The sequence below is a fragment of the Gekko japonicus genome, unplaced genomic scaffold (assembly GCF_001447785.1).
Source record: "Gekko japonicus isolate JY-2015 unplaced genomic scaffold, Gekko_japonicus_V1.1 scaffold269, whole genome shotgun sequence".
Lineage (NCBI taxonomy): Eukaryota > Metazoa > Chordata > Lepidosauria > Squamata > Gekkonidae > Gekko > Gekko japonicus.
Genome location: NW_015168659.1, coordinates 544,846 through 567,835, shown reverse-complemented (window position 1 = coordinate 567,835; position 22,990 = coordinate 544,846). Strand labels below are relative to the sequence as shown.

Below are 22,990 nucleotides of genomic sequence, written 5' to 3'. Positions count from 1 at the left end.
CAACTTCAGAGGATGGCGGAAGACCGGAAGGCCTGGCGTGATCTGGTCCATGGGGTCACGAAGAGTCGGACTCGACTGTGCGCCTGAACAACAACAAAAAAGGATATAGGATACCCAAGTTCAAATCGCTGCTCTGCCATCACGGAAGCTTGCTGGGTGACTTTGGGCTAGTCACACACACTCAGCCTAACTTACCTCACAAGAATGTTGTGAGGAGTAAATGGAAGACAGTATATTGTAAGCTGCTTTGGGCTATTGGAGAAAAAGACTAGATAAGTGAAGTAACTGGCAAAACGTCACCAGTGAGTGGAGATTTGAATTCAGGCTCTTAAAAGGTACCATAATAGTACCATTCCAACATGCCAACTGTTAAGTTGCTCCCTTAACAAAGTAGTCGGAGAGTGATTCAGCAAAGGTTCAACTTTATTCAACAACTCCAACACAACTCCAACAGGGATCAACATTTGATAGCATTAAAGCTGTTTAATGATTTGCATTAAAGCTGTTCCCTTTTTAAACTCTACCGCTAATGTAGCCACGCCTGCTATACAATTATCAACTGATAAGGTTGTATAAATAAGGACCAATCGTTCTGCTCAGGGAGCTTGCTGACCAGTGATTGGTTGGTTCTTCCTGGGCTAGCAATGTGATTGGATGGATTTGGAGCCTAGCCCAGAACGAAGCTTTACATGGCAAGTCAATTATGTAGTTCACATATTATTACGCATTCAATGGCAGCTATTGAATACATTACAACAACCACCTTGCAAGTTACAACACCGGCTTTCTGTTTCACTTCCGCTGGCGGCAAGAGACTTTTAGCGCCTCTCTAGCGGCTACAACAAAGCTGCTACGGACAATAGAAAAGCAGTTTAAAATGCACCGAGATCCTGATTCTATCGGCGGCCATAAAGTCAGTTTGCGTGCCCCTTCCCATCCAGTCCAAATGGCTCCTAGCGTTTGAGTGTAACGAAAGCGGATTCCAGGTTGAGGGCAACCACGAGGCTTCCACTGCTGCTACTGAGCATGCTCCAAGGCTTGTGAGCATGCGCAGAGGAGTCCCCTCGACAACTTGGCGGCGGCGCGGTCCGGTCTGAAGGCCGGCGATGATGGCTGCGGCCGTGGCTGCCGGAGGGATCTTCGCGTTCCGCGACGCCCGCTGGGAGCCTGACCCGCAGCTCGAAGCCAGCCCGGCTGTTCGGGTGCCTCAGCCGGCTCCGCTGGTGCTGGACAACGGCTCGTTCCAGCTGCGACTGGGCTGGGCCTGCCCGGACCCCGAAGTGCCCGCCGAGCCGCTGCTCTGCTTCCGCTCCTTGGTGGCCCGGAGCCGGGGAGCCCGCGGCGGGGCCGGCGTCGAGACGCACGTGGGCAACGACTTGGGCAGCCCCGAGCCCCTCCGGTGGCTCCTCCGCTCGCCCTTCGACCGCAACGTGCCCGTCCAGATGGAGCTCCAGGAGCTGCTCTTCGACCACGGCTTCCAGCGCCTCGGCGTCTCCTCGCAGGTAGGTAGGCAGGCGGCGGCGGATCGGGCCCTGACACCACCCTCAGTGGCCCTGAGTGAGCAGGCGAGTTCTTTTGCGCCATTGAGCTCGAGCCTGACTTGCACGGTTGCTGCTTCACTTATTTCGCCTAATATTCTTAAGAGAGTACTAAAGATGGGGAAAGGCAAGGAATGAATAAGAAAGAGAGGAGGGACAGTGGAAAGCTCTGCATGGGGACATTGGTCTTTGAGTTGGATTGCCTCTGCACAAAGTCGTGCTGTAACCATCATCTGCAATCAGCCTCTCTGTGTGGATGAGGTGGCCTGTTGCCAATGACAGTTGTGGGGAATAGATCCAGTTGGTCAGTCGTGTTGGTTTGAAGCAGTAGAACGAATTTAGAGTCCATTGGCATCTTTAAGACCACCAAAGGTTTATTCAAGGTATGAGCTTTCCTGTGCATGCACACTTTTTCAAGTGCATTGAGACTTATAGCCAGAGAATGAACAGTAAGTTAACATGTAACATGATGGTGTTGAAGATATGCAAAGTGATAGTGCAGTATCCAAGGTTGTATAGAAGCAGTGATCATGGATGATCCTAAAGAGAAAAGGATGTGGGCAGCATACAGCAGAAATCAGTTATCCTGGCTCGTAGCACTGGAGATCTAGAACAGCTTCACAAAACAATTAAGCTTTTCTTTGGTATAACTCATTTAAATTTTTGTTAATTCTTCCTCTTCCCCATCTGCCGGAGTGGTCCCAAAGAAGCATATGACCATAAAAAGATGCACTATAACTAAACAGAATAGCAAACTGCATCTTGGGCTGATCCTGGCTTCAGAGGCTTGTGTATCCCATTTCTCCCGTTGTGTATCCCATTTCTCTACGGACCAGCTCATGATAGCTCACAAAGTAAAAACAATACAATTAAACAGTCTGAAAATAAGCCAGGGGCATAAAATAGCATAAAACAGGCATGTCCAACTTCGAACAGGTAGTGATCTATTTTTTCCGGCCAAAAGTGCCGGTGATCTACCACCATGAAAATAAAGTTTCAAATTAGATTTTAACTCACTAAAGTTGGGTTCCACCACGCCCCCCCCCCCCATTTATAATGCACTACAAACATATTTTATTTTATACCAGGAGACCAAGTGGGGCTGGTGATCTACCTCTGACCCCTCCGCAATCTACTGGTAGATCACGCTCTACCTGTTGGACATACCTGGCATAAAACAACACACAGGTCATTTAAAATGAATCCATAAAACAGTTTTCAAGCTTAAAAGCAGAATGCAAAAACAACTTTAAATGATGGAACTGATGCCTGAAAAGTGAGGACATGCAAGTGGTGAGGTGCCAAGTGGTGAAGCCATGCAACCCAACCCATATCCTGGCTGTTGTAGATATTGTGACACTACATGTAGCAGGAGGGATTTCATGGTTTGGCCCACATGTTTTGTGGTATGGCCAGAACATTATATTCAAACTGTAAAGATAAGACATAATATTAATACACATTGATTCTACTATACTTCTCAGCAGCTTTGAGAATCTTTGTAGACCACCTTTGGGGGTTAGAGCTGGGAAGCACCATTCTGCAGTGCTTTAGTCCTGTCTGGATGATAGGTTTCAGAAGGTGATGCTGGCAGTCTGCTACCTGGCCTCGTAGGGTCCAACAAGGTTCCAGGTTGAACCCCAAGCTTTTAAACATCTACATGAAGCCACTGGGAGAGGCCATGCAGAGATATGAGATAGGATGTCACCAATATGTGGATTATATTCAGCTCTATTTTGTACTTCTAGGAGATCACCAGGAGACTGTGAAAACTGTGAAGCAGTGATCCATGAACTTAGGCATTCCCTGTTCTGGATGGATCACACTCCCCCTAAAGTAACAGGTTCGTATCTTGGGGGTGCTGCTGGACCCAGGCCTCTAAACTGATAAACAGGTGACTTCACTGATTTTGCTGAACCCTTCCTGGGTGAAAAGGATCTTGCCCCTGTGGTGCATGCCCCAATGAACATCTAGATTAGACTACTGCAATGTGCTGTCTGTGGGGCTGCCTTTGAAGTGTGCCTGGAAGTCACATTTGGCACAGAATGTTGTGGTCAGAATGCTGACAGAAGTAGTTCATAGAAACCATTATCAATCCACTAATCCTCTGCCTACAATGGCTCCCAATTTCATTCTTGGCCAGCTCAAGGTGCTGGTATTGACCTTGGGGCCAGCATATTTTAAAGACCTTATGAAGCCACCCACAATGTTTGCCACCAGCAACTGGTATTCAGAAATATGGTGCCTCTGAACAAGGGGATTCCATTTATTTTTTTACTTAATTTATGCCCTGCCTTTCTCCCCAGTGGGGAAGGGACCCAAAATGGCTTACATCCTTCTCTTCTATTTTATCCTTGCAACAACCTTGTGAGGGAGGTTAGGCTGAGTGTGTGTGACTGGCCCAAGGTCACCCTGTGAGCTTCCACAACAGAGTGGGGGATTTGAACCTGGGTCTCTCAGAGCCTAGTCAGACACTCTTAACACACAATCCCAAGAGAGAAATATTAAGAGTTGGCTAATTTATGTGTTCCATGCTAATACAGTTATTAAGAGTCAGTATTTATCCAAAGAAGGGAACTTGGAAGTCAAATTAAGAAGTTGGCTATTTGCGATATTCCTTTATCTTCCCAAAAGAAATTAAAAGCAGTTAATGAAAACTGGGTTGTTATGGGCAAGTAACCAATTTTTTTCTTAAAAAAATTTCCCCAAGCATTATAACCAATTTTTCCCCGAGCCAATTTTTAAGTCATCGTTGAGTATGTGCTAAGTCAGAGGTCCCCAATTTTTTTGACCCTGTGGGCAGCTCAGAAATTCTGATACAATGTAATGGGCACAGCTGCAAAGTGGTTGGGGACAGGAGGTGGAGCCAGCCACACAATGGCTGCTGCAGTTTACCTTCAGTCATACAGGGAGGATTCTCATGCTGTGGTGGCAGCTGCTGTCAAAGCAACTTAAAAACAAACAAACAAATTGCAGAGCCAATCAGAAGCCTTGCTGGGCAGAAGCCCTACCCACTTTCTCAAAACACTCGGCAGGCACCAGAGAAAGTCTCAGCAGGCGTCATGGATCCCATGGACGTCATGGACCCCCCCACATCAGGGACTCCTCTGGCCTGACCCAGTTGCTACGTAATTAAAACTTTTCCTAGCAGTGTTAATTTAGTATGTGTTAAGTTATCTACTGGCTTTACTCAGTTGCTGCATTCCGCCATAAAGAGGTTTGTTTGTGATAGGCCTGAGTCTGGTTTGTTGCCAAGCACACACATACACACACGCTCCTCATCTCCTCTTATGCATAGATTTAAGTTTTCCTGGCTTTAGAAACTTTCAGTCAAACTCCATTCTGCCTTCCATGAAGGTGGGTAGCCGTGTTGGTCTGAAGTGGCAGAATAAAGTTTGAGTTCAGTTGACTCAAACTTTGTTCCATTCTGCCGCAATGTTTGAAATGTAGAGTACCTGGGCAAATTACAGTTTGGTTTCCCCTCACAAACTGGGACCCTGAATTACCATTTAATCCTTGGTTGTCTAGAGACTTGGATTCAGACATTGTGACAAATAGTAGTTTGAGGGCTTCTGAAATAAGGAGGTTTTCAGTCGTGCAGCACAAGTGAGGTGCGGAAGGAGTCAAACTTAACCCCCATCATAAATAAATACTGGTTTGTTTGTAAAGTTTCCAGCCACAACGAATCAGACTTTCAAAAATCTGTTCTGTGAGGTTTATGCTTTCTTGATATTCCTACCATGTTCTCTTTTCTAGTACAGTTTAGAAAGTATTATTCAGATTGTGAATGTTTTAGCGGTTTAATTTGGTTGTTAGAATTACTGTGTGGTGTGATCCTTGAGCGTTTTTAAACCCATCATGCTTTCATCACTAACTCCCCCCCTAAAGTTTAACAACCCAATATCTACATATGACCTTGATTTTCATAGATGTCAGTATGGCCTGTTAAAGACCTTTTTCCTCATCTCATCTTGGCTAAGAGATGGGTCTGTTCTTTCCTAGCTTCTAGCAAGTGATTTTCCCACCCTCCCTTCTCTCTTCGGTGACAACCATGTTTTACTGTTAGAGTTGCACAAAGATTATTGTTTGCCTAGTTGGCTTTAAATCTTTTTTTGTTTCTGTGGGTTGGTAGGCTGGATGCGAAAAACTGCAGGCGTATCAATCTCGGGGGTTGCCAGGCTGCTATGTACTTGCAGCGTCTCCTGCAGCTAAAATACCCAGGGCATCTGGCTGCCATCAGTCTTGGTCGTGTGGAGGAAATATTGCATGAGCACAGCTATGTTGCGGAAGATTACAGAGAAGGTAGGTGTTGCCATCACGTATCCTGTATTCTAATTTTATTTTATTATGTTCTCCCACTATTTGGCAGAAGTGTCACCCCAGCCCCTAGGATTCTGGGAATATATTTTTTTTACTTAATTTATGCCCTGCCTTTCTCCCAAGTGGGGAAGGGACCCAAAATGGCTTACATCCTTCTCTTCTATTTTATCCTTGCAACAACCTTGTGAGGGAGGTTAGGCTGAGTGTGTGTGACTGGCCCAAGGTCACCCTGTGAGCTTCCACAACAGAGTGGGGGATTTGAACCTGGGTCTCTCAGAGCCTAGTCAGACACTCTTAACACACAATCCCAAGAGAGAAATATTAAGAGTTGACTAATTTATGTGTTCCATGCTAATACAGTTATTAAGAGTCAGTATTTATCCAAAGAAGGGAACTTGGAAGTCAAGTTAAGAAGTTGGCTATTTGCGATATTCCTTTATCTTCCCAAAAGAAATTAAAAGCAGTTAATGAAAACTGGGTTGTTATGGGCAAGTAACCAATTTTTTTCTAAAAAGATTTTTCCCAAGCATTATAACCAATTTTTCCCCTAGCCAATTTTTAAGTCGTCGTTGAGTATGTGCTAAGTCAGAGGTCCCCAATTTTTTTGACCCTGTGGGCAGCTCTGAAATTCTGATACAATGTAATGGGCACAGCTGCAAAGTGGTTGGGCACAGGAGGTGGAGCCAGCCACACAATGGCTGCTGCAATTTACCTTCAGTCACACAGGGAGGATTCTCATGCTGTGGTGGCAGCTGCTGTCAAAGCAACTTAAAAACAAACAAACAAATTGCAGAGCCAATCAGAAGCCTTGCTGGGCAGAAGCCCCACCCACTTTCTCAAAACACTCGGCAGGCACCAGAGAAAGTCTCAGCAGGCGTCATGGATCCCATGGACGTCATGGACCCCCCCACATCAGGGACTCCTCTGGCCTGACCCAGTTGCTACGTAATTAAAACTTTTCCTAGCAGTGTTAATTTAGTATGTGTTAAGTTATCTACTGGCTTTACTCAGTTGCTGCATTCCGCCATAAAGAGGTTTGTTTGTGATAGGCCTGAGTCTGGTTTGTTGCCAAGCACACACATACACACACGCTCCTCATCTCCTCTTATGCATAGATTTAAGTTTTCCTGGTTTTAGAAACTTTCAGTCTAACTCCATTCTGCCTTCCATGAAGGTGGGTAGCCGTGTTGGTCTGAAGTAGCAGAATAAAGTTTGGGTTCAGTTGACTCAAACTTTGTTCCATTCTGCCACAATGTTTAAAATGCAGACACCTGGGCAAATTACAGTTTGGTTTCTCCTCACAAACTGGGACCCTGAATTACCATTTAATCCTTGGTTGTCTAGGGACTTGGATTCAGACATCGTGACAATTCAGTCGTGCAGCATAAGTGAGGTGCGGAAGGAGTCAAACCTGAGGGATTTGTTGACAATCTCCCGTAGAGCACCTCGCATCCCCTCGTGGCCAGCTTTAATCAGCCAAGAGGGGCACGGAGGGCAGATTTTGAAGCCGGTTTGCAGGTCCTGGTTAAAGGTAACTGGCAATCTTGGCCTCTGTGCTGATGTACTTTTTTACCATAGTTAGTGCTAAAAAGTGTGTTTGAATCTGTTTTATCAAGATTTCATATGGGTCAGGAGCTGTTCAAATGTGGTAGCTTGCCCAAAAGAACAGTTTTGTAAGCAAATTTTAAAAATCATATAACTTTAGAAATGTGAAAGTATTGAAACAGAAGATATTGAGGGGGCTGAGTGCATGGTCAACAGCTAGTTGTAGGGAAGATGATTTAGAGAAAGTAAGTTAAGAGCCCAAACTTCTCACCAGTAAGTCTCTCTCACTTCTGATATGACAATTGGTATGAGGGAGGATTCTGCTCCTAAGGTGCAGGAATTAGATCTGGGTATTCTGGCTGTTGATTTCAACTTTGTAATTATTTTGGACTATTAATACGCACCTAGTCTCTCTCCTCCCTTTTGATCTTTCACATCTCCTACATCTTGGTGCAATGGCATCGGCGAAATTAAGCACATTATATAGGCTTGTCTCATAATGCTGAGCAAGGAGCTAGCTAAATCTCCCTCTAGCTAAATTATTTCCCCTTTAATTCTCAGAAGTGGTTTCCTTCTCGATCGCATTTGCATTGGAGTTGGGCTTGGTCACACCTGGCGGAATTGGTCATTGTGCCTTTAAAAAATGTCTTTGGAACAGAGATGGCGAAGTGGAGGTCTCCGGAGTATTACGAGGAGAACGTGCATAAGATGCAGCTGCCTTTTTCAAACAAGCTCCTGGGGAGCACCCTCACCTCCGAAGAGAAGCAGGAGAGGCGGCAGCAGCAGCTTCGGCGCCTCCAGGAGCTCAATGCTCGCCGGAGAGAGGAAAAGCTGCAGCTGGATCAAGAGAGGTTGGACAAGTTGCTTTACGTTCAGGTAGCTTTACAGGAAGTTCAAATTGCAGCCTGGGGGGGGGGGCAATTGGAAGGGGGAAGCGGAAGGAAGTGAATGGCATGTGCAAAGCCAGCTCCAGCGCCAGTTTGGTGTAGTGGTTAAGAGCACAGATTCTAATCTGGGAGAACCAGGTTTGATTCCCCACTCTTCTACATGAAGCTTGGGTCAGTTGGGGTGTGACCTTGGGTCAGTTACAAGTTCTCTCAGAGCTGTTCTCTCATGAGCAGTTCTCTCAGAGCTCTCTCAGCTCCACCTACCTCACAAGGTGTCTGTTGTGGGGAGGGGAAGGGAAGGGAGATTGTAAACTGCTCTGAGACTCTGAGTGAAGGGCAGGGTATAAATCCAATCGCATACCAAAGTTGCCAGCAACTAAGAAGTCCCTTCTTCACTTGACAGTTTGTCATTTTCTCTTTGCATTCTGCTGAGCAGTGGATGGGATCTTCTGTAGTATTTGATCCCCAGTGGCTTTTTTCTCATTTTATTTTTTTATTACTTTTTCTAAAAAAAAGAAGAAGGTGGGATACAGAAGGGGAAAAGGGGTAGGGATAAAATATAGATTCATCAGTTTATCCCTAGTGGCTTTGTTGTACTCAGTTGGAAGTGTGTACAGAAAATCAGTGGTGTGTTAACATCCAGCACTGTTGGTTACAGAAAGAAAGAAAAGCTCTTTCCTTCTGTTGTGTTTGCCTACAGGAACTGCTTGAAGATGGCCAAATGGAGCAGTTTCACAAAGCTTTGGTGGAGCTGAATATGGACTCTGCGGAGGAACTTCAGTCTTATATCCACAAGCTGAGCATGGCAGTCGAGCAGACCAAGCACAGAATCCTGCAGGCTGAAGTCAGTGTTGAAGTGGATGTTGTAGATAGCAAGCCTGAGGTACAGCAGTGGGGTTATGTTAACAGACTTAAGCATCTGCAAAACAGCTACAAGACTTGTGTCCCGTTGGCTGCGCTACAGCTTCATGCAAACGTTTCCCTCTTCTTCTAAAGATGGTTCCTTCTCTTTCTGTTCATCCCACCTTATTTCAAAAAACAGCATGAGAAGGCCTCCACAGAAGCTCTTGGTGTGCCACTAATCCTGCCACATAGTAGCCCAACCTTTGCTAAATGCAGAAACCTGAGCAGTTGTTCAGTTTGAGTATGCTTGGGAGACACGCTTACAGCCCTTCGTAAGTGCTTAAATAAATATGGCCTCTTTGATACTGAGGATGGGAAGGCGATGCCTGTTAAGGAACTCTCAAAACACTCCTGGCCTTCTCCTATCTCTGAGACTCCATTGTTCCCAAGCTTTCCTGGATTTCTGGTAGAAAAGGTTGAGGGAGGTGAAATATTTATTTATTTATTTGATTTATACCCCGCCTTCCGCGCTGAAGCGGGCTCAGGGTGGCTGATATGGAGAGTTGTAAGGCAAAGGTGGCTTTTTGTTAAATTGCTTTATGTTGTTTCTAGTCCATGTTTCTCACTGAGACAGTGTGTAAGTCAATATGGTCAGTGGGATGAGACCTCTAATAAGCAAAGTAGCAGGGCTAGAGTTGCAGCAGTCTGAAACAAGGCATAAGTGTTTGACATAATCTTAACCCATGCAGAAAATGATACTGCATAAGTATACAAACAAAGCAGTGAGTACGATCATGCCTACAGCAAACAGATAATGCATACTGTACCTTGTGGTATAGTTCATAATCAGTTTCCTTTTATGAAAGCGCCTTTCTGAACTACTCCATTATATTATAGCCCTATTATTGTATAAAAATGCCCTCCTGAATAATTCGTCTTTATATTGTCTGTGGAATGATACCAGCATGGGAGCATTCCTCACCTCTCAGGCAGGCCATTCCATGAGATGGGGTGTGTGTGTATGGGCAGTTGCTGATTTTGCTTATCTGTAGGGTGGCACTTGCAGAAAGCACTGCTCAGAAGGGCAAAGCTATTGTAGCAGAGCAGAAGAGGCAGTCCTGTAGTTGCAAGGGTCTAAGGTCATGAAAGGCTTTGTATTTGGTAGCCAGTACCTTGAATTGAACCTGGTAAGGGATGGGCAGCCAATGGAGTGACTGCAGAATGGGTTTAATGATCATGCTCCACGTAGCCCTGGATAGTACCTGAGCTGTAGCATTATATACCAACCAGAGATGCCTTCAAGGGCAGACCCATGTAGAGTATATTACAGTAGCCTTGAAGTTACTATGGAATGGATCCAGGTGGCCAGATCAGCAAAGTCAGGATAGGGGACCATCTTCTTGGCTAAATGAAGTTGGAAGAAAGTGGGGGGGTTTTGCAGCTGCATTAACTTACTCCTACAGCACTAATGCGGGATTCAGTATAACCCCAAGCTCTTAACTGAGTCAGCAAGGGTCAGCTGAACCCCCTCGGAAGCACAGTGTCCTTCAATAATCTGGGAGGAGGCAGCAGTCTGTTGGCTGTGATCAGCTCTCTACTTCAAGAGGCAGGCAAGTTAAGATCAACTCAAGGTCAAATATGAGGGCACTTAGAAAAAAGAATGCTTGCCCAGTTACGTCTTCCAAAACATGGAGTATATGCAGAGTTCAGAAGCAGTTAATGGCATGATGTGCCACATTCTGACTTCAGGTTCATAGCAATCTACCTACACTTTTACATCAGCAGTGTGTGACTTTGTTTTCATGGTCATTTGAGCATGAACTGAAAGTTATGCCTTTGGTTTTTCGCCACCAAAGTACCAACTGACTTATGACAACCTCATGGGATTTTCAAGGCAAGAGACATTCAGAGGTGGTTTGCCATTGCCTGCCTCCATGTCATGATCCTGGTATTTCTTGGGTTGCATGGGTCTCCCATGCAAATACTAACCAGGGCCAGCTCCAAAATCTGATGCGACTGGGCTATCCAAGTCAGGGCTATGTCTTTTTTAGCAGGAGTTCTTTTGAGGACATCTTTCTTGCATTCAGATGAGTGTTTAATTGTATGTAACATTTATTTTTATGCTGTGTAAACTTCTTGAGAATATTTGCTGAACTTAAAAATAGTGTATTTGGTTTACAACTGAGAGAATCAAATTCTTGGCATGAAACTCCTAAACCCAAATTACCTAGTGTCAGAATTCCAAGTGAAGTAACCTACATCAACTTTGAAACCTGCCCACTAATTAATATGATGATACAGCCAACCGTGTACTGTGGCAGCTTACTCTCTCACTTTAGCAGTCTGTTTCCAGGCGTAATACCTATTTTCACTGATTATTGCTGCCTGAAACTAGCAATTTTCCAAAATTCACATACCATTTGTTTGGCCAGCAAATATTTATTTTCCAGCATCATCTGAACAGGGTACAGAAGAAGGTGATTGATAGACCTGTAGGCAACTGTGTAAATGTACCAAGTCTGTGCCATCTTTAATATCTGGGTTAACTCAATGCTTTAATTGGGACAAAAACACTTTTTGCTTGAGGAATGAGACTGATTTTTGAACTGATACTTTAACAGCTTGGTTAAGGTAGTTAGAAATCTGTACAAGGCTTGCTTTTGTGGGGAGGGTGGGGTATAAAATTAATGAATTAATTAATTAATCACAAACACAAACCCTTTGTTCACTCAACCTGCTTTCCTAAGTGTGCTTGCTTGAGAGTGAGCGTACATCTGTTCGCCTTTTCCAGAATGCAGTGCTGATGGAGTTTGGCCAAGATAGAAGAATAGTTCAGAATGGTCTCAGCTGCTTTTAAACCTTGGCATGTTCATGCTAGTTTGTGTGACTTGGCTCTTTACTGGAATAATCTGTGGTCCTTTTCCCTTCCAGACTCCTGACCTGGACCCATTGGGCAGCGAACACTCCATGGATGATGTGGAAAGCATGAATGAATTTGAGCCTTTATTTGCTGAGGAGCAACCTGAAGTTGAAAAGGCAGTCACCACAGTACAGGTTTGTCATTCATTCTGTACAGTCCTTTTCCTGAAGTCCATTCCATCCCATCAGAATTTGGGCATGATCTTGGAGGAAGCTTATGCTCAGATGTTTACCACAGCCTTGGGTTGACTGAATGGCTCTTGGAGGAGAGTCTCTTCTTTGGCTGAAACTCCTTATCTGCAAGATAGGAGTAATTTTCTCATTCTGCCACTTGAGGTAGCCTGCCTGGTATCAACTAGAGTAGACATGTCAAACATACAGCCCGTGGGCCAGAACCGGCCAGCAAGCAGCTGGGGGCAAATCAGTCTGAATATGGACCGGAAGGGCCTATGTTGGGGTATTATGCCCCCTGCTGAGGTCTCTCCCTTCCCAAAAACAGGTCCTCCCCAGGGTCCTCTCCCAGATCTCCTGGGATTGCCCAGTGCCCAACCAGTGTTCCCTCTAAGCTGAGTTAGTGTGAGCTAGCTCACAGTTTCTTAGCCTCCAGCTCACACATTTTTGTCTTAGCTCAGGGAGGAAGGCTCCAGGACAAACTAATTTATGCAGTAGCCAAATCACCTGATCACAACTTTAATGCCAGTAGCTCCCAAGGTAGAATTTTTGCTCACAGGACTCCACAGCTTAGAGGGAACATTGTGCCCAACCCAGAATTGACACCCATAAGGGGTGAGGAGGGCTGGTTTGGCCTTGAGCTTGGTGCAGCCAGACCCCTTGCTGCTGCCCCTTGTCCGAGGCACTGGGCCGGGAAACGCTGCCTACTACTGCTGACTTCTCCTCTGGCCAGCACACGTTGGGCTTCTGTGTCTGCCACCTAGGCTGCTGGAAAGATGGCTGGCTGATCACACGCGGCAGGCCGAATCTCTTTGGCCCCACCTTCCCGAGCCCAGCTGAGCAGCTTCCCACTTGCAGGCAGCCAGGGGAAGGCACCCGCAGGCACAGGCACCCATGGAAAGCCACTTACGTAAGCATGTGAACAGAGTGACTGGCTGGGTCGGGCGCATTGTCCATAGGAGCCCGGGTGAGAGAGAAAAGCCTGGTGCTCACGTAAGGGGTGCTGTGTGTGCAGAATGCTGCGGGTCAGTAGCAGAGGGGTCCTGCCAAGTTGGGTGAGTTGGAGCCTGCTAACCCGCTGACCCAGATCTGTGTGGCTCCCCTCCTGCGTCCCTCCCTCGGCATCATGGGGAAAATTAAATAAGAGGCGAAGCCGAAATGCACACATACTCCCTGGGTTTCACACACGCAAGCACTGCCTCATGTAACAGTCTGAATGGAAGGGTGTGTGTGGCATGTGAGGTGAAGGTCAGGCACAGGAGCAGGCATTTAGATAAGCACACTGGGTTTGCATGCAGCAGAGGCAGGCGGGGATGTGTGTCTGTGCACTTGCACATGAGGAGTAATATTTTGGGTGGTTGGATGATGCCGTGAAGTTGGCAGAAAATAAAAGTCTGCAGAAGGCAATTAAATTGAAGCTGGTGTCTTTGGAGAGTGGCAGCACTTGAAGATTGTTTGTGGTGCTGGGGAACATTGCAGTTCCCTTTGGGGTTTGAGCTTGTTGCTGAATTTGGGACTCTGACAGAGGGAAGTGTGGGGCTGTGTGGCAGCCATAGCAGTTTCTTTAAGGCAGGGCTTGTTGGGTTCCCCTGGCTGATGCCACTTGGCCACCTGTCTTTGGCTGCCGCACCTGCACCAGCGGAATGCAGCACTTCATGCTCCAGCTCATCAAAAGGTTATGAAATGTGTTAGCCTTTAAAGAGCCACAAGAGTCTCTGGTTGTTGCAGCTTGATTGTCAGGCAGTCGCTCTCTGCTGTGCAAAACGTCTTGTGCACGGTGACCAAAGGATGGTAAGTTAGGTGCTGAGGAGGGGTGTGGGTCACAGTGAGTGGTAAAATATCTCCAGTACCTGGCATGGTGTACACGGCCTGGTCCAACAAAGTGACATTTGTGTCAGATGATGAAGAAGAAGAAGAAGAAGAAGAAGAAGAAGAAGAGATTGGATTTATACCCCGCCCTTCACTTGGAGTCTCAGAGCGGCTTACAAACTCCTTTCCCTTCCCCTCCCCACAACAGACACCCTGTGAGGTGGGTGGGGCTGAGAGAACTCTGACACAAACTGCTCTTTTTCAAGGACAGGTGTGCCAGAGCTTGTGGCTGACCCAAGGTCACATCAGCAGGTGCAAGTGGAGGAGTGGGGAATCAAACCCGGTTCTCCCAGAGTAGAGTCTGCACACTTAACCACTACACCAAACTTGCCCTCACAACAAATGAGTTTGACATCTCTGCCCTAGAGCCTCTGCCTTTTGGATTGTGGATCCTGCTCTCTGGAACAGTCTCCCTGAGGAAGATGGGGGAGAACCATCTCCAGAAATTTTTAGGAGATGCTGCAAAGTTGTTTTATTTGCCAGGGAGCTTAATGGCTGCAGACGTTTTGCAGGGAGATGGCGGATACTTAGGATTTTGTTAATTATTGTATGTTTTTAATTGCGGTTTGTAAGTCACCTTGAGCTGTGGGGGAAAGTATAAGTCATTGTGTGGCTTTAGGCAAGATGGCGCCCCCATCATCTGTAATGTGGGAATAATAATACTGGTCTGCCGTCTAGAGTTAATGCAATAACAGATATGACTGGGATATCTTGAATACTCCAGAGAGGTGTGGAATGCTAAGTATTATTATGAAGAGATGCTTGACCCACTCTAAAACCATATAAACCCTTCCTAAGAAAACACACTGCAGATATATTGCATGCACTTTGTGCCTTGTTGTAAGCCGCCCTGAGCCCGCTCGCGGGGAGGGCAGGGTATTAATATAATGAAATAATAAATAAATAAATAAATTTAATAAATAGATACTTGTAGCACAAAAGGTTTTTTGGTGTATTATTTTGTCTTGTTTTTTTCCCCCAAACAAAAAAGGTTTGTCAAAATCAAAACCAATAGTGGTGCCAGACACTGTGCATACACAAAAATGAACCCACCCCTCAGGGTTAAGAGACCAAACAGACAAGGGAAGGGGAGGGGAAAGGTGGGTGTTGTATTTGGCAATGCCAGTTCAAGGCCATGAGTAGTTAACAAAGTAGGATCGCTTTCAGATCTGAAAGCGGTGCAGTGATTTATAGAAACGCCTTTCCCTGAATAGTGGGCCCAGAGGCGCTTAAGTAATTTGCCCAGTGACAGGAACCAGAGTTTCTCTTTCCACTGGTTTCTGCAGTCATAGGGAAACTGGCAGAGGTTTTTTTTCTGTCAGGGAAGAGGAGGTGAGTTCTTTGTGGCTGATGGTCGGTGCTGAACTGGCCTTCACTTGCCATGTTTCTCCTGGGAAGGGGTCCAACCTTCCAGGGGACCTTGGCCATGTGTAAGTGCAAGGATGATTGAAGCTTAGAGCCTTGGCTCTGCTGGAGCGTTTCTGCCAACAGAGGGATTTCCCCCTCTGGCACAAGACTTTCTTACCTGCCTCCTTCCACTGCAGTCCATAAGGTGTAGCATGCATTGGGCACTGGTGGGGGGGGAGATCCCTCAGTCTGTGGAAACAGTCTGGTGGAGCCAAGACAAAAATTGTAAAATGGTTTGCAAGCAAGGATTGCTTCAGCCAGCCCTGTTGATTTAGGGTAATACTCCCGCCTCTCTACTTGGGATTAAAACCTAACTTGATGAAACTTGCTTCCAAATAAATGTGGTTAGGTTTGAACAGTTCATTGTGGGCCCCTTCTGTAAGGGCAGCCTTGTCCCATTAGGCCATGGTCTGCCGAGTCACTGGACACTCACAAACAAAACGTCTGGCTGCAGCGGAGATGGCCATACCAACCAGTAGCTGTTCTGGGTTAGCAGCTGCTTCCCAGAGCCCCTGGAGGTTAGAACACGCAACATACTCCTTAATAGCCCATGGGTGGTCCTGAGCAAGAAGGAGCTGGGCAGAGCAGGCTGGGAGCCGATTTGCTGGTGGTGATTGGCCAAACCTGATAGATGGCTCAAGGCCACAGCCCAACTAAGCAGGCACTTGAAATCTGCTGGCAAGCCAGAAATAGCATCTGCAACTACTCATCATGTCAATCAGAAGGCAGAGACTGGCTGAGGAGGTGGATCTGGCAGGACTAACGGGTAGGTTCTTGGGGGCAGAGCCACTCCCATGGATGGGAAAGCCCACCTCTTGGGAGGAGCCCAGGTAGTTGACCATGCCTGCTCAGACTAGGGAGGAGCCTTAATAAGAGGGGGGAGGAAGAAGAAGAAGAGATCGGATTTATACCCCGCCCTTCACTACCCGAAGGAATCTCAGAGCAGCTTACTAACTCATTTCCCTTCCCCTCCCCACAACAGACACCCTGTGAGGTAGGTGGGGCTGAGAGAGCTCTTTCAAGAACTGCTTGTGAGAGAATAGCTCTGAATGAACTTGTAACTGACCCAGGGTCACACCAGCAGCTGCATGTGGAGGAGTGGGGAATCAAACCTGGTTCGCCCAGGTTAGAGTCTGCGCTCCTAACCACTACACCAAACTGGGAGGTAGACCCAGCAAGAAGGAAGGTTGGAGAGTAGATGGAGAACCAGAGCAGAAGAAGAGGAGAAGAAGAGATTGGATTTATTCCCTGCCCTTCACTTGGAGTCTCAGAGCGGCTTACAAACTCCTTTCCCTTCCCCTCCCCACAACAGGCACCCTGTGGGGTGGGTGGGGCTGAGAGAACTCTGACACAAACTGCTCTTTTTCAAGGACAGCTGTGCCAGAGCTTGTGACTGACCCAAGGTCACATCAGCAGGTGCAAGTGGAGGAGTGGGGAATCAAACTCGGTTCTCCCAGATTAGAGTACGCACACGGAGCTCTTGACAGAAACTGCTCTCTTTCAGGTACAGCAGTGCCAGAGCTTGTGACTGACCCAAGGTCACATCAGCAGGTGCAAGTGGAGGAGTGGGGAATCAAACCCAGTTCTCCCAGATTAGAGTCCGCACACTTAACCACTACAGCAAACTGGCTAAATCATGCTAAACCTCTTCTCAATTCTGAGGCCCTGGGGCTCTGTGGGGTGGGGCATGGAGATCCCACCAATTAACACATGGAAGTAACAGTCCTTCTCTGTTGGCCTCCAGTGTCGGCAAATTCTGTTTGGCTGTCTTAGCTTCAGGAGTTGGTACTTAGCTGGTTCTGAGAAGAGCACACCTAACTACATTTTGGTCACACCCTTTTCCTAAGGAGCTCAGGCTGGCCTAACAAGGGTCTCCTCTCCATGTTAATCTCACAACAGCCCTGAGAGAGGAACTGGTCCAGCCAGTCAGCCTGATGGTGGAGTGGGAATTTGAACTGGGGTCTCCTTGGTTCCAGTCTGGCCATTTAATTACTACACTACCTTAATGTAACTTCACTTCTTCCCAGCCTGAACATATTACTGGAAAAATGTCTCCCTCTCTGTAGAAATTGTTGTCATCTTGATTAGACCTGATACAAATTATACCTAACAAGGCAGTCATCACCTAGATTTTGTGATAAGATGAAGCTGGGGGGTGGGGGGGTGGAAGCATAGAATAGATACTATGTTGGGGGGCACTTTATTCATATGTACAAATTTTAAAATCTAAATTAGTGTTGTTCTTTTAAAAGAAAATGACTGTAAAGCAATCCTGGTTTTGAATCTCTTGTCTTTACAGCCTGTATTTAATTTGGCAGAGTATCACCAGCTGTTTATCGGCACAGAAAGAATCCGTGTTCCTGAAATAATTTTCCAGCCATCCTTGATAGGAGAAGAACAGGCTGGAGTAGCAGAAACCATGCAGTTTGTCTTGGACAGGTTGGTTAACAAAATCCCAAATCCCTTGTGTTTTTATATAATAGCTGTAGGGTTTTTTGTTTGTTCATTTCCTCTGCCTTCTCATGAAATATGCCTTTTCTGGCTAATTGTGGTGGTTCTACAGCTATAGAGAATTTCTGGCTCGGCAGAACATTAACAATGTCTCTAAATCTTAAGAGCATCTTAAGGAACGCAGTAATACTATATTGGTGTGGCAGGTTGGCTGTGAAGATGGCAGTGTTAGTTGAGAGCAGACACAACTGGAGCCTGTTGCAAGTCTCTGACCTATGAAAAGCATACTGTTTTGTTGGCCTCGTTTTCAATGCAGGCCCAATTAAGGTGGTGAATCTGTGTCTTGGCTGTATGACTTCAAAGGGTCCCGTGGTTGAATGCAGGTCCACCCAAAGCAATTGCCTTCACACAGAACATTGTATACTGGGGAGAAGGGTTATAAAGCCTGTCTTTCTCTTTGACACCTGGCTTTCTACACAGACAAAATCCTTTCATGTGGATGAACAATCATCCATGGGAGAGCCCACCCTGTTATCTGAAGTGGCACAGTCCAGGCACAAATTTGCTGCCTCATTATGAGCTTGGTCTAACATGATGTAGATGTCTGCTTAGAAATAGTCTACTAACGATTCTGTGTTTTAAAAAAAATCTAGCCATTGCAATCAGAATCTTGCTTGATTAATAATATGCAATTTTGTTGGTTGTTCACTGAAATAGCACACTATGTCTGGAATTTTTCTCCTTTGGTATCATTGTAGAAATTTTGGTTCGCTGAAATAGCACACTATGTCTGGATTTTTTCTCCTTTGGTATCATTGTAGAAATCCACATTCTTTGTGTTGCTTATGCCTTGCATAACTAAATAATAATCTTTTCTTGTATGAAGAACATTGATTTGTTAACTGTATACAGACTTTCCTGTGAAGTACTCAGAAAATACGGTTATTGCAGACTGATAATTTATAGTCCTGTATTGGTCCTTCTCTGAAGGAGATTTATGAAATGAACACACTATCTGGAAACTTCGTTAGAAGACTCCATTTGACTCTGGACCCTCATTTCTATTTGGAAATGTTTTTGTATAAATGGTGGATTATTACTAGACACTCTTTTGTATTATTGTTGTTTGAATAGGCAGACACTTTGCAGTATTGAGTTTGTTTCTTATTTAGCGCTTTTGCACAGCCTTCTTTGTTTCTTCTATAGCTCTAGCGGGTGTGGTTCTCTGTTTTTTTCTGCAAGGGCTCATGAGGCATAAAAAGCCCCCAGTGATCTGGGACTGGAATCATGGGAGGGGGACAGGAAGCACGGGTGTGTGTGGGGGGGAGTCTCATGACAGAACCAATTCCTACTCCTGGTCTGTTTTCTTTCCCTTGGCTTTTAGATGTACTTTGTTCAGTCAGCCTCAGAGCTGAGTGCTTTTGATTTCCGTGGAAGCTTGAGACTGGTCTGGATTGTACCCATTAATTGAAAGTAGGTCCCAAAGGGGATTTAATTCAGTTTCATATGCTCTGAACTGACTACGAGGATGGAATGAATGCATTTTTAGATTGTTAGATAGAACTTACAGAATCAGACTCTTTCCATCACTTTTTGCAGGGTCTTATGAAAGCAATTAGATAATACATTAGGTATGTCATTCTGAGCTGTCTTAAGTGTAGTGCTTGAAGCAGTATGTGCATTTACAGTTTCCTGTGTCCGTGGAAAATATAAAGAGGTTTGTTTTACGTATATATACCCCCAGTTTTCTTCCCAACAGGGGTCTAAAGTGGCGTACAACAATATCCTTTCCTCCTCCATTTTGTCCTCACAGTAACCATCATGAGCTCAGCTAGGCTGAGAGTGACTGGCCCAGGGTCCCGTTTTCTTCCCAACAGGGGTTTAAAGTGGCGTACAACAATATTATTTCCTCCTCCATTTTGTCCTCACAGCAACCACAATATTATTTCCTCCATTTTGTCCTCACAGCAACCACCATGAGGTCGGCTAGGCTGAGAGTGACTGGCCCAGGGTCACTCGGTGAGGTTCCGTGGCTGGCTAGGGGTGTCTCCTAATCCCACTCTAACCACTGCCTCGCTCTGGCTCTCAGGAACTCAATCCTCATCCCTTTTGTGGCAGGCAAATATAATGAACGTGGGTTTTGTTTTTGAAGTAGATGAAGTGCTGTTTTGTTTGTTCAGGTACCCCAAAGAGCAGCAGCAAAAGCTCGTCCAGAATGTCTTCCTTACTGGGGGAAACGTGATGTATCCTGGCATGAAAGCCAGAATCCAGAAGGAGCTGTTGGAAATGAGGCCCTTCCAGTCATCTTTTCAGGTAGCATATTTGACTCTGTCAAGACAATGGCGGTATGTACTGTTTAAACACTCCGCATGCCAATGTCAACAGATTTTTATGAAGCAGTTGAGGGAGAGACCTTTGAGTGGACCTGAGATGTTGCCTGGGTTATCCTGTCTGCTTGCAGGAGAGTGATTACAGAAAGCTTTTTGTGGCCTTTGAGGGCTGCCCTTAGAAGAACCATGTTTGTCGTGCACGCAGATTGCGGAAGAGGGGACCAGGTTCAGTCAGACAGCTTTGCTGTTACATGTTGCCATTTTGATTTCTGTAACACTTAGTTGAACTAACCAGGCCTCTTTACCTTCCTTGCTGTCACGTAGGTGCACCTTGCCTCTAATCCAGTGCTAGACGCATGGTATGGTGCTCGGGATTGGGCCCTGGAGCACATGAACCGGGAAGAAGGCTGGATTACTAGGAAAGATTATGAAGAAAAAGGTGGAGAATACCTGAAGGAACACAGCGCTTCCAACGTTTACGTACCTATTCGCCTCCCGAAACAGGCTCCACGGACAGCTGAAGCTTCAGCATCCAGCAAGGCTCTGGGGCCTGCTCCTAACAATGTCTCTGAGCAGACATAGGATGGAGACTGTGATGCTGTGTAATGTGAAGGTTAGGAACAGCCGGTTTTTAAGGAGGCAACTTTCCAGAGCAACAAGAGAGTTGCTAACCTGTGAAAACTAAACTCACAAGTCCCAAATTTCTTGTTGGGCTTGCAACATTTGGCATCTTGAGCAGTGAATCAGCTGCTAATTTTTTCCCCCAATCCCTGCAGTGAGGACTCTGAAGTGCAACCCTATGTTGCCATGAGATCATTGCTGACTCTACATCTGTCCAAGGTGTAAAAAGAGCAAAGCAGATATTTCAGAGAAAATGCTTATTGGCCTCATTGAGGCTAATTCATTCTCTGTGTGTTATATGAATAGATCTATGTTTTAAAGCTTTATGCAATGTAAATAAAGTCTCTTTTTATATGGGTTTCGTTCTCAAGAGCATTTTTCCTTGCTCCAAAATATAGCAGCGTTACTCCAGAAGGGGGCGCTTTCACCTAAAGGAAGACAGAATTTTAACAGACAGGCTGTTCATTGGAACTTGTATTTAGAAAGTTTTCTCTTGAGCTGACTGGAGGATTTTCCTCTGTTTGTCCCTTAGCTAATGCAATACGTGTTCTGGTGACGGAAGCCGTATTCTGAGATAGCTATCGTAACAGGAAGTTTCAATGATTCCCTGTTGGACTCTAGGTTTATAAAGGGTTCATTGAGTAACAAAAGCTGGGGGTTAATAATGCAGTGTGATTCTTTTGATGCCCTTGTACTATTGCATCAAAATATTAATTGAACAGCCTCCATCTCCAGTGTCCATGAGAGAACGAATGCCTGGTTTGTTCTTGCTTATGTTTAGCACCTGTTGTTGTTTCACTCCCATAGTGTCTTGCGGATTCTGTTCTGGATGAATGTGTCCCCGTACACTTAAACTTCACCTCTATTATTCAGAATCCTAGTTATGCATTTAGGGAAAACTGTAACTCTCATGGCTACAGCACAAAGTATAGTCAAAGCAATTAGCCCAATTTTACACTCCAATTTCTAGCAGCCAGTTACTGTAAGCACTAGCTAGATGTTCTGTTGTCACCTCTGTTAGGGGCTGATCAGAAATTTTTCATAGATCTGAAGGTGGTGGTATTGGTATCTACCCTTTCTTTTTTGTCTACCTGTGGTCCATATTCCATATTTCTCCGAGTGGAGCTTTTTTCCTGGCTTTCAGCAGGCCTACCAAAGTATCATCAACTTGGGGTTGTAAATTTCATTTAATAAAGCAACTGTTTAAACTATATCGTTCACACTTTATCTACCCCATACAATAATCTTACATATGTCGTTTAAACATTAATAAGCTCACACATTATCTACCCCATACAATAATCTTACATATTATCAAGTCTTCTACTGATTTTTAAGAAAAATTAATGTGTTAATATGCTCTGGTGCTAGTCTTGTGCCTGAGTATGCATGCAAAAAGACAGTGTGTCCAACCACTTGTGAGGGGTCAGTTTGTTTGGGGAAAGCACTCTTTTGGCGCTAAATTGTGACGGAAAGAAAATAACGGGCCCCCCAAGAGTACAGACCATTGTCACCAAGACAGGCTTAGTTTCAGGTAGGTTTTTACCCTGTTTAATTTGCACATGGCCATTCTTGGAATGTCAGCCAGTTTCTCAATATCCTTTCCTAATGGTGATAGATCTGAACACAGTACTCCGGATATCACCTTAACCAGTGTTAAGGAGAGTAGTATGATTGACTTCCAGTTCTTGAACACAATGCTTGTATTAGTACAACCTTTGGTGTTTGTCTCCCCCCCCCATTAACCTCCATGAAAGCTGATATGCTAGAGTTCGTGATCTTCATCAGTGAACACATTTTTCAGAATTCCATGTCCAGTAATGAGTTCAGTTATGCAGAAATGTGGAATATACAGAGCCTTAAGGACAGATCTACAGGAGGGACAGATGGCTGCATAAATGCACATGTCCCATCTTTTAATCACAATTATGAGAGCTGGAAACCTTTTATTAAAAAATCCAATAATAATAAGAGATTGGATTTATACCCTGACCTTCACTCAGAGTCTCAGAGCGGCTTACAAACTCCTTTCTCTTCCCCTCCCCACAATAGACACCCTGTGAGGTAGGTGGGACTGAGAGCTCTTTCA

The 22,990-nt window shown here is 45.4% G+C and overlaps 1 protein-coding gene across 1 annotated transcript; it reads left to right on the top strand.

Annotated features, from left to right (window-relative positions):
- Window positions 1-1,069: 1,069 nt before the first annotated feature.
- Window positions 1,070-21,177, top strand: ACTR5 (ARP5 actin-related protein 5 homolog (yeast)). The gene is made up of 9 exons (XM_015415243.1): window positions 1,070-1,502; window positions 3,682-3,764; window positions 5,671-5,840; window positions 8,062-8,279; window positions 8,991-9,173; window positions 12,065-12,187; window positions 17,799-17,938; window positions 20,131-20,263; window positions 20,605-21,177. Exons 1-9 carry the CDS (start codon window positions 1,107-1,109, stop codon window positions 20,860-20,862), a joined length of 1,704 nt encoding a protein of 567 aa, XP_015270729.1. The 5' UTR covers window positions 1,070-1,106; the 3' UTR covers window positions 20,863-21,177.
- Window positions 21,178-22,990: the final 1,813 nt, after the last annotated feature.